Genomic DNA, 12,483 nt, shown 5'->3' with positions numbered 1-12,483 from the left:
GCATCTTTATAATCACCCAGTTATGTTGTGACGTTTGATAGCACACTAAGTGTTCCTCCGGTATTTGGGAGTTGCATAATCTCATAGTCATAGGAACATGTATAAGTCATGAAGAAAGCAGTAGCAAAAAACTAAACGATCATAGTGCTAAGCTAACGGATGGGTCTCGTCCATCACATCATTCTCTAATGATGTGATCCCGTTCATCAAATGACAACACATGTCTATGGTTAGGAAACTTGACCATCTTTGATTAACGAGTTAGTCTAGTAGAGGCATGCTAGGGACACTCTGTTTGTCTATGTATTCACACATGTACTAAGTTTCCAGTTAATACAATTCTAGCATGAATAATAAACATTTATCATGATATAAGGAAATATAAATAACAACTTTATTATTGCCTCTAGGGCATATTTCCTTCATACATATGCAATAGGATGAGAGAAATAGCAATAAAAAATTATTGTTGTTTATATTTTGGTGATCAGTTAGAATGCAGCCTCCACAACCCCAGGATTTTTGGGGAGTTAATTTTGCGGGCGGCTTTTTGGGAGTTAAGTTTTGGAGTCAATTGGGGATATTGTCAGTTGGGTGGCTTATTCATGTGTGAATTGAATGGCCGGCTTAGTTTGAAGATGGTATGGAGGAGAAATACTTAGAGGAGAACGTTGGCGGGTAGTAGTCGGACCAATGGTACGCGTTGATAGCATTTAGCGTCAGGGGCACCAGACAAGGGTGTGCATGGAGTTGGTGGGTGTATTGTGACTTCGGATCTCTTTCCCATGTCAAAAGCATGGATCTTGGTGGCACGCATTGCCACTTTGAAGCAGAGAACGGACATGTTGATGCGGTGGAAGGAAGGGAGGTAGGAGCTTATGTCTCACCAAAAGACGCCACATGTTGCAATGGTCACAGACTCTAGGTTACATAAGTTGTATTTAGCATTAGAGGCAGGCGGAAAAAAAATAACATTGGGAAAATAACGGTCCATAGCAACATGGTGCAAGCATTATATTCTAAACATATGTTTTGGGTTTTGAGGGAAATAGTCTTGTTGTGCGACGGTTCTGACATGATTTTTTGTCTGCGCAAGAAACACTTTCTACACTATGACAAGCTACAAAAAGAGTTTGCAACCAACTATGGACAAACTAATGAATTGGGTTGCATGTGGGAGGGCATGTTGCATGTGGGAGGGCATGTCCCTTTTTAAGGACGACTTGTACTCTTAAAAACATGTTTATTCAACATACTTTTATACTCTCATTGTTTATAACTTCAAACTATTAACTCCAAGCTATTGCATCTCTTTAATTTGGGACACTATATACAGTCGACGCGAGTACCATTTGGTCAGTCTGGTTTTGTTAATAGAGTAAAGAGTTGAAAGGTTCATGATTTGAGACATTTAAATATTTTTCTACTTACATATTTGAGGGTCAAGAGATATTTTCAAGGAAAGGGAAACATCTGGAGGCTATCATAGATTAGAGCATGGTACTTTAACACTAACATCTTGTGGGCCTTCTACTAAAATGGTTCCTATTCTCGAAGGGCTTACTTTGGGCATGTAAAGCTAGTAAACTATATATATTATATAGCCGGAACATTGCTAATATCACTAATAAATCTAGAAAACTAAATGGCTAGATAATTTTGGCTTAGTAGTGTATTCTAAGATGTTTACATTCTAACAGATAAAAAAATGGTTCAACTTGAATTGATTCACTTGATTGAGGCTTTCTGGAACACCAAGGAGAACCCCTCAACACAACTTCAAGTCTAGTTCAAGCATTTGCAACTTCAACATTTCGTAGTTCAAGCATATACATCTAAGCTGAGTGTGACAACAATAAAGGAGGGACCAATTGCAACAACCTGAGCTAAATAACACAACTTGGTCAATCAATGTTGAGAACTTCGAGAGATCGTGACAAACAATGAAGGAGGGACCAATTGCGACAACCTATGCTAAGTGACACAACTCAGCCAATCAATGTTGAGAACTTAGACTTAGAGAGAGGATAACCTGACTCGATTTTTGCACACATGGTTGAGTTCCCACAAAATATAAGCCAGACACAAGTAGTTTGAGATGTGTACATTGTTGCTATTATTTGACATTAAAAAAAGCAATATATATTTGATATATAGTAAATTCTCATGGATGTGTGCCCAGAAATGATGCCATTTTTAGACTTGGCTATGTTCACACGGGCACATGGATGTTAAGTACATTCATGTTCTAAAAAGTAAAAAAAAAATTAAACGCCTTTAGCATAAACTACCCGCCATATTTCCCCCAAATATATGCCCATCATGGCCCGTAACTAAATGTTTTCATAACTTCTTCTACATCTACCATCTATGCGCGACTCCAGATAATGAATTCAGTGTCCTGTGAAGAACAACAATATTTCTAAACACTATAAGTCTGCCAGCATTGTGATGTCATTTTTGTGGTATAATAGACAGGGACAACAAAAGTTGTGAGTTTTGGTGAATGCTTGACATAATTGTTCAAAGTATTCAAATATTAAAAAGCTAAAATTGGTACTTTGACATTTTAGTTAAAAATAATGTGGATGCTTTAAAATTGGAATATAAAACTTATACTTAATGTGAATTTGTTAGTGATTTTCAGTTTGAGTTGCATATCCGACATATTATATTTTGAAACTCTAGGTATTTCTAATATGTCATAAATTCATACTCTTCATCATCTTTTTTGAAGTTGACTCAAAAAAAGGTATAACATTTAAATTACCAAGAAATGTGAGAATTGGTTAAAAAACTAGGCTCTGCTCAAGAGGAGGAGACTCATCATCTTTTTTGGAGTTGCTCTTTTTCTAAAGAATGCTGGAATTTTGGTTGCCCTCAAAGAGGAAGGAATCCATCAGCCCCGGAGGCATTTCATGGCTTGATGCAGAAATTAAGGGTTCCCTTTCTTCATGGATATAATCATTTTTTCCGCTTGGGCCATCTGGATGTCTAGGAACAACAGAATTTTCAGAGCCAAGGTGCCAAGCTTTCAAAGATGGAGGCAAATATACTTTCATGACCTTTCCATGTTTGATTATAGGACTAAAAGGAAATAATGCCCCACTATTTCTGTCCTTTTTTTGCAGGGACCCACTATTTCTGTCTTGGCTCCATGATCAGCTGCTCATGTAACATTAGATAGGTGCTTGGGTTTCCCACTGTTGTAAATATTTATTGCCCCACTATTGTAAATACTTTAAACTGTTCTTTAAATCAATAAAATTGCATTGGGTTTCTTCCCCACTGTTTCCCTTTAAACATTTGAGTGTTAAAGATAATATTGCAACTTAAAATATTTTAACTAAATAAAAGGTGTAGATACTTAAAATTGGGAGTAAAGCTTAACTTGTACTCACACGGGATCAATCAATGCTCACGACACTGGTGCAAGACATTCAAGGGTTGATTGCTGAGAGTACGAGAGAGATTGTTATTGCTCATATTAGCCACACACAGAACAAGGTCGCTCATGGCCTTGCTGCGTATGGTAGATGCACACCTCGGACTGCAGTGTGGTTTGGATCAGGGACTAGTGAGGTTGTAAACCTTTGTATGGCAGACTCTCTGCCTGAAGTAATAAAAGTCCTCTTTTCTCTCGCAAAAAAGAACTTGACTTGTACTGCTATGTGGGTTTATAGTCTAAATTGTAATTGATTATCAGTTTGTGCCCGCACGTGAGAAGTGCCTCCGAGGATTGTCCTTTCTTTGTCTTGGAGATGAACCACTTGACATGTACGAGTATTACATGCTTGCACTACGGGCAACGAACGAGTGGCAAAGGGGCTGCTGGCTCTGGATTAGAACGGTCCCAACGATTGATGAGGATGATAGAGACATGGACTTGCACATGAAAAACTTGGCTTGAAGCTCTGGGAAGATAATTTGCATATCTGCATGTTTTCTTTTTCTTTTTTGAAGTGGTCCAGTGGCTCTTGGCCTTATCAGGTGATTAGCAAGAGTTTTTCTATGAAACAAAGATAAGTGATTTCGAACGAAACCCTACATCACTAACCACAAGTGTCAGCATCATAGCCCATAACGATCTTTTGTAATCCTGTAAACCTAAATAGTTGATTCTCACTAACTTTAATTATCTCGGCATGTTATGTCAGTCACCATGTCACCATGCATGAAAAAAAATACCCTTATTAACCACGTATCTCTAGTCTCAACATGCAACTATGTCAGATCACCACGGCAGCCACCATGCATGGGAAAAGATACATGTTAACATTAAATGCCGCAAGCCAAAGCAACCAGCATTACCGATCAATCCATCACTCTATCAGGTGCGCCTACAAAGTGTTAGTATTTAATTTAGGTTGTTTTCTCTTGAATAATTATATCAATGAGTATACATGCAAACACTACATTGAGTAATTAAAATTTCTAGTTGGTTCATCTTGGCAAACACTATATTGAATAATTATATTAGTTTCATTAATTTCCTATTTTGGGTACTTTTTTTATAAAGGCGTTAATAAAATATAGCATCAAATGAATACAAAGCATAATAAGTAACTTCAGGTCTCTGCATAGTTAGAATGTATACAACCAAGCAGTCTAACAAAAGAAGAAGAAAAAGCAACATATTGGCACCAGTAAAGTCGTAAAAGATCAACATTATGCTATCACCCATATTGGGTGAAAAGCCACCCGCTCCAGCCGCACACACACCACCTTGAACAACGGTTGTTTCTCCTTTCGGTTATCAATCGATTGGCTATTCCTTAGGTCGTCACGCATAATTCTAAACGGTGTGTGAAATAACAAATACTTAAAATTACATAATTAAGTGAGAGTATGTGCTAGTCATACTAGTTCGTTATAATTATAAGATTTTTTAAACATTTAGGGCCTCATTTTATATTTTGCACTGGGACCTCAAATTCCCGGAGACGGCCCAACCGACCGAAACAACCCGAGCTCCACGCTCTAAGACCCAAAAAAACAGAGACACCACGCAGACTTTTCAGATTTGTACATGAAGCCGAGCCTACGCGCATGATCGGCATCCACGAATAGGCGTCCTTGCCGTGCACAATCCGTGCATCATCACTGCTGGCGATAACAACCTGCGGGTCCGTGTAGTTTGTTCGATGAATGTGCATACAGAAACATCGTGCTCGTGCTTTTTCAGGCGTAGCTCTCCTGATGGGCACAACATATGAACGTACTAATGCTCCATATGAAAAGAACGTGTAAGCAGGAAATCCATTGATGCTCCTTGGCGCGCGCGCTCCTGCCACCCAAAAAGATATTTCAAAGTGTGAAAAAATTTCAAACAAAAATTTGACGCATACATCTCGACATTATATGTGTGCACGTCAAATTTTGAAGAAAACCGATATTTTTTATGGCTTGTGTAAAAAAGACAAAAAGATGTCTTGCGAAAAGCACTTTTTGACGCCGGATTTTGCCTTTTTTATACGCAACACATAACTTGTCGGTTTTTCGCGAAACGACTTTGTGAGCATACACAATATCGAGACATGCACATCAAATTTTTGTTTGGATTTTTTTTACATTTTATCTCCTCCGACTTCCCTAGAGCCTCCGGTATTAAAGCCGAGACAGCGACGGGTTCTCCACCCATACGGGGATGGAGTGCCAAAACGTCATTCTCGTGTAAGCAGATTTTTATTCGCACGCAACAGAACGTATGTGGCATGATAAACATACTCTCTTTTTCGTATGCAATCTCAGCTAAAGAGAAGCAGCGAACTCTTTTAATTTGCAACTTATCAGTCGGGCGGCTCCTGTACGGAAAATGCTAAACCTCAATTCTTGTGCTGATTCACTGAAGAAAATGTAAAATAAAAAATTCCATGTTACCGAAAAACAAATTGGCCCAAGGTTTACTTCAATCTTGGCTCCGCCACTGTTCTGCAATGCACCAGCCCGAGCACGAATCTGAAACTGAATTGCACTGTACAGAACATGAATGAAAACACATAAAGCAAATCCGATATTTCTGAAATTCTTCTTGCTATTCATGTGGCCAAAACAAAGTAGCTAACAAGTTGCGTACACCTATGGAAAGAATGCTAACAACCACATTGGTGGCCGATAAACAAAAGAAAAAAAAACGGTAATTACCACAGACAACTTCAAACGCCACCTGCTTGCAGTTGATGAATAATCTATCACTAGTTACAAACGTGCTGTTACTATACACATCCTGTCAGTCAGCTGTTCGCTTCTATAGGCAGTCTTGTTCAAGATAATGCTGGAGACAAGATTCTGTTAGATGAAGCGGGACTTCCCGGTATTAATGGCAGTCAAATTCCTAGGGCTGTATCGGGCATTGCCAGTCAGGATCTCTATCATTCTTGTACAGCGTTTGCAATCGACAAGACTGCTCCATTATCAACTTATAAGTCGAGGGATGATCTCGTGCCACCAGGGAGAAGTCGTCGTGGTACATGTGTGTTCCTTCTACCATCAACTGCCAAATAAGAGCGCCGCCGCCTGCCTGAAGCTTCCTCGCCGAATCATAGATTTTGTCGTAAACAACTCTTAGAAGAATATCTCTATCAACTGTGCTGTTACCATCTACGTGCTGCAGGTAACCTACTTCTGAGAACAGAACGGGTTTTTTCAAGATGTGTTCGCTGTCATTAAGGTGTGAATCAACCCAACTGGAAATGTATCTGAGTTTTTCTTCCATGCTTGCCTTTGGTAGCCTGGGAACAAATATATGCATCAATGCCATATAAAACATGATATATTTGTACAAATAATCAGGAAAAATACATACCAGCTGTCAGGGTAAGCATGCACTGATGCGAAATCAATATTCTCGACTGCTGAGTTCTGTATGAAGTCTGAGCAGAGTGAAGCTGCCCAGTCCCCCGGATTAAAACCCAGCCTCTCAGCTATTCCAGTGCCATAAAACCCTTCAATTCCTACTGCAACAAGATGTTTAGCGTCCAGACTCTTGACATATGCTGCCATCTCTGCTATCCAAGCCTGCCAAGGGACATCGGGTTTGAAGTGTTGAGTGTTTTCAGTCAGAAAAATCCCCGTGTACTGAAACTGAAAATGGATCTTTGAATGCCACATTACCTGAAGATGAGGACCAGATGCATTGGACACACACCTAGGCTCATTCATGAGTTCCCAAGCAAATATAGCAGGTTCATCAGAGTATCTGATTCCACTGTAAGAGTTCCTTCTTGTTAATATTGCCTGTTGGTAATACGTTATATAGGAGTGGTGATAAAATCATCAAAAATTGACCAGAGAAGGAAAATTGGAGAACAATGTGTTTATAAATAGTGCTTCTGCAAACGTAGCTGCAGGTTTTGTTTACCCAGGTCGATTAGAGTCGCAATAGAGGACACATATTACCCCCTTGTTTATTTATTTTAACAAATTTACAAGCTATATGCATGAAAGAAGGTCTCGTAAATCATGCTAGTCACTTAGCAGTGGCCACAGCACAATACACTTTACCACTCCTAGATAAAATGCTCTGTTTTCGAGTCGTTCGACTAGTCGCGACTAGTCGACGACTAGTCGATGAGTCGCTGCTCCAGGTTCGACTCAAACTCTCGACTCGACTCCTGGCATGAGTCGAGCGACTCGAGCGACTAGTCTCGACTAGTCACGACTAGTCGCTCTTTCTGGGTCGAGCGACTCACTTAAATTGAGCCCAACTGTTATATGGGCCGGCCCATTTCCCCTGGAAACCTAGATCGATCATCCCCCACCCCCTCCCCCGATCGAACCCTCTCCAGCCGCCACCCCTGGTTGCCCCTGCTGCTGTTCTGCTCCTCCCCTCCTATGGTGTGCTCCTCCCCTCCTCCCCTGCTACTGTGCTCCTCCCCTCCCCTGGTTGTTGTTCCTGCTGTTGTGCTCCTCCCCTCCTCCCCTGGTTGATGTGGCTGCTGGTGTGCCCCTCCCCTTGTTGCTGCTGCTGCTGTTGAGCACTTGTGCTCCTCCCCTGGCTGCTGCTTAACTCAGGTCGACTCGTCGCCATTGTCGACTCATCGACCATGAGTCTAGACTAGTCTAGACTAGTCTAGAGTCGCCCCCCCTGAGCGACTCGTCGACTCATCGACTCGAAAACATTGATAAAATGTCAGAGCATATGAACATATTAGGTACATTCAGCCAATACAAAACACATTTTATTTATCTAATATCCACTTCCCTTAGGAGATAATCTACAGAGAAAACCATGACATGTGTACAGAAAAGATTGACACGTTATGTCGTTAAAGCCCTCATCAAAGGTAAGATAAGATTATCAAAATTAATTTTCTAACGTGCAAGTGGGGCACACCACAATATTGCAATGAATGGACAACTACATCTTCTTTTTTCATGATATATGTTCCTGAACCTCACAAGAATCTGTTTCAAAACAACTGTCCACTGAGGAAATCAAGAGTATAGTTAATCCAATATCTCCAGTTTAATGCTTTGGAACAGGTTAGATGGTTGTAGCATGTCATTCAACAAGGGTATGCATGGTACTTTCTCATTAAATATTTCATAGATTTAGTGTTTGCTTGTTATGTGTACATGGTGGGTTGAGGACAGTTAAGAAAACAGGGGGAGTAGTAAATACGGGGTGCCACAAGATAATAATTATTTGTTTCAACCTAAATATTACCTTCACATAATCCTTGTAGTAACCCTTAACGGTTGGGTCATAGAAAAAAGAATCAGTTGAATTCGTCAAGTTAGCTCCAGCTGCTTGTGCCCACTTAACATATTGGGTCTTCCCTCCAAAGTTATCAAGGTTGTTGACAAGGCAAAGAATCAACCTAATATGATTTCTCCGGGCTTCATATATAATGTAATCCAATACCTGTAATGAAGAAAGTTATGATTACTATTCACAGGAAGAACATCATTTACCTGTGCTTCTATAAACCTATTAGTTGAGGTATTGACATTTTAAAAGTAATTCTAAAAATGAATACCGCTTCAAAAAGATACGTGTTGGGGAGTGTATACAGCCAAGAAGAAAAAAATAAAGAATTTCTTAGGCAAAGGAACAGAATATAGAAATTTCATATTACACAGTGGAAACACAGGGTATACAGGTTAAGCCCCAACTAAACTCTAGAGATCAGGAAAGTTTGGCACCACTTCATACTTCAAAATCTAAATATCAGTTTGCATTCCGTTGTGTAAGCATAACTCGGGATCATCAGTTAGTCATATTGTCAGAGAACAGCAAGGTATGTGGCATCACTCAAGTTGCACAGCGCAAACTATTAGCAACTTGTACCATAATAAAAGGAAGGTGACTATCAGTAGAAGAAATGAATAAACGAACGATGGAGGTAGCATGCATCTTATAGCTGCTAATTATTTGTGCTTGCTGAACATATCCATTGCTTCTTTCCTGGCATTGAACTTGTTCACGATGCGAACTTGCAAAGTGTAAGGCCAATATGATTCGTATAGAGGCATAACAGACCAAATAGCGTGATGGCTACAGTGGTTAAAGTTTAACTTAGTATCCCCGCAAAAAAAAAAGTTAACTTAGTATGATACCAGTCGGCGCCAAATATTGCACCTCACAAACAAGTGCATGATTGTTCCACTGCTGAAACCGTCGTTCTTTCAGGGATTCTTTTTTCCATTTTAAAAACTTGATTGCAGCAACATAATTGATAGGGCTGGTTAACTAAAGTGTGTAAAGGTATTAGAGGCCAAGATGAGATGTGTCAATCAAGGAGGTAAAATTTTAAAACTCGTTCTTTTGGTGAGTCAAATAACCATCAATCCTGAGAACTTACAGATGTGCCCTTCATAGTGCCTAGCAGACCGTGCTTCAAAAATTCATAAGAGAACTATGCAGATGTAAGCAGGTAAGTGACATTCAAAGGTCCATTTTTCTGAGTCTTAAAGTAGCTTTCCATATGACTCCTCAAAACAGATCCCATCAGTTTCAAATTTGAAACTTCTAAGTTGTAATTTTAAACATTTATTATGGTTAATATGCATGTGGTGCAATATGCCTCAAGTCAAACAAGCATGCTGCCGTTGCTAATAATAGGATTCTGTTAAGAGATTGTCACCATGAAAAACTTTTGTTCTTTGTTCGTCCTATCTATAAGAGGAGAGCATATGAAAAAATTAACCCATTCTTCGGGTTTTTTTAGCTCACTGGCCATGCGCTGCCAATTTGGCGCTTACGCCAATATTTTAGCAACAAATGTAACTATAGTGGTTGGTGTTTTGATTTATGCCACCAAAGCCTAAGACTGCAGAGGAAATTAGGTGAAGTATGCCAGGTACGAAGTAAGGAAAAGTATCTAGAACTTCCCCCCTGGCCCTACTCCCCAACCTAGAGTAGCTTTTTTTTTTTTTGAGAATCACAAACCTAGAGTGGATAAGTGTGGAAGTAAAATCAACCCTTATTCATACATGGGCTTTTCTGGTACGAAATGGGCCACTTCAAATAGGTTCATTGCTCTGGCCCAGAATACGATTAATCCGTCATGGGCTACGTGAGCTCCAAGTAGTTTACCCGAGAAATTGATTACTCTGGCATTCCCAGCCCACCAAGTAAAGCTGGCGGTTTCTGTTCACAACCAGTTAAAACGAAAGTTCAATTAAAGAGTGTTTCCACGTGGTAGAACCTCCTCAGGGATTATAAGATTTTCATGAGGCTTGCGAGTATGTTCCATGACTAATGGCCGCAATGCAAGGCCATGCTTGTTAATAGTACGTAATTAACCAGGCCAGTCAGGGCGCGCTCTGAATTTGCAGCCAACAATAGGTAGGGTCTTCAAATATCACACGATAACAGCGCACTGTTTAAATGACCACACCACTAGAATATGATTAAGAAATGCAGAAACATGATTGGAAGAGGGGAGGAGACTGGTGAAGGGATCTGCCTTGATTGTTGCAATGGAACTTGTTTCTTGACAGAAGGTTCTAATCAGCGAGAGGCACCAAAGAAATCACACCACGATATACAAGGAACTTAAAAGCTAATAGGTTCCCGAAAAGGCTAGACGCCAACCATAAGATTTATTCGATGCATGGCAGAAAGATATTACGACTGGATTTATTCGGTACACGGCAGTCTTACTGTGAAGGGTATTATGGAATCTACTGAATTATGGATTTGGACTACAGAAGCATAAAGCATAACCTAATCTGGTACCGAAATACAGTACATGGTATCGGTCATTGAGCCTCTACAAGACAAAATATGCAGATATCTTCATGTTGCAAAGTATGCTAAATGATGGCCACATGAAGCACATCCAAATTGCCCCAGTTGCATCGTCATGCTTTGTAACACCCCCACGGTCCCAACAGTGGTACCAACAACACGAAAGATGTGTCCACGCGTTTGCTAACAGCAGCTCTAAGTACTACCCTTGTATACAGAAAACTGGTCTACGACAAGAATTTTGGTCAGAAGAGCAGCCCCAATAGCATGGCTGCCACCAGATGGTTCGCGAGGGGGGAGGAGGGGGTTAGAGGGAGATCTGGACCTGGAAGACGGCTTCGTTGAAGCGGCCGGGGGAGATCTGAAGGGCGCCGGGGCCGCCGTCGATGAAGGCCCAGGTGCGGCAGACGGCGAGGCCCATGATGCGGCCCCGGCGCAGCATCTCCGACACGAGCGCGGGCGACCGCGACGAGAGCAGCCAGTAGGAGTTCCAGCCGTTGACGTAGAGCGGCGCGCCCGTATCGGCGTCGACGAAGTGGGTGCCGTTGCGGCCCGCGAACGACATCCGCGGCTGGAGCCACGGCACCGGCAGCTTGAGGCCGCCGCCGCCGGGAGCGGCGGGGTCGCGGCCCGGGAGCCAGTTGAGGTACACGACGGCGAGGAGGAGGAGGAGGCCCAGGAAGCTGTAGAGCCGCTTCTCCCGCCGCATTGGTCGGCTGGCAAAGCCTGCGACCCCGCCGCGGCACTGGATTTCCGTTCCTCCCTTCCCTCCCTTTCTCAGTCGGAGGCCGGCGGTGGGGGTTCGAGCGTGTGCCAGGTGCCGGAACTAGGTTCGGCTTCTGATCGCGGTTTATTTTCGTGTATGGTTTAGTTTGGGTTTCGCTGCCGTCATTTTTGCCTTTTTGACATCCAGTTTAGCTAAATTTCAGTCAGCTGAGTTTGGGGTCAGTCCATTTTGAGTGAAGGAAGGAGAAGGAATGGCCTCGCCGAAGAGAAGGAAGGGGCTCGTCATCATCACCCCACTATCTATCTTAGAGCATCTTCAGCCGCGCCCCCAATAGGTCCTCCCCACGCGTTTTTTCCGCGCCGGCACCAAAAAAACACCCCAGTCCCGCCCCCAGGACGCCGAATTCAGCCGGCTCGGCCGTTTTTGCGCCTGGCGATCGCAGGCCGAACCCGGCGCACTGGGGGGCGCTCGGGGGCTCCGGCGCAAGGGAAAAGCGCACCTGGGGCCACATTGCCAGGCGAAAAGTCAAGCCATCCATCCAGATTCGCCTCCGCCCCCC

General features: G+C 42.1%; 1 protein-coding gene across 1 annotated transcript; it reads right to left on the bottom strand.

Annotated features, from left to right (window-relative positions):
- Window positions 1-6,016: 6,016 nt before the first annotated feature.
- On the bottom strand, window positions 6,017-11,913 carry LOC123160090 (mannan endo-1,4-beta-mannosidase 6; the record flags this gene model as incomplete). The annotated part of the gene is given in 5 exon segments (XM_044577910.1): window positions 6,017-6,731; window positions 6,806-7,017; window positions 7,114-7,236; window positions 8,669-8,866; window positions 11,523-11,913. Coding segments are annotated over 5 exon segments (1,314 nt in total). The 3' UTR covers window positions 6,017-6,334.
- Window positions 11,914-12,483: the final 570 nt, after the last annotated feature.

The sequence above is a fragment of the Triticum aestivum genome, chromosome 7B (genome assembly GCF_018294505.1).
Source record: "Triticum aestivum cultivar Chinese Spring chromosome 7B, IWGSC CS RefSeq v2.1, whole genome shotgun sequence".
Lineage (NCBI taxonomy): Eukaryota > Viridiplantae > Streptophyta > Magnoliopsida > Poales > Poaceae > Triticum > Triticum aestivum.
The sequence above is the reverse complement of the archived record's forward strand: the minus strand, read 5'-3'. Positions and strand labels throughout refer to the sequence as shown.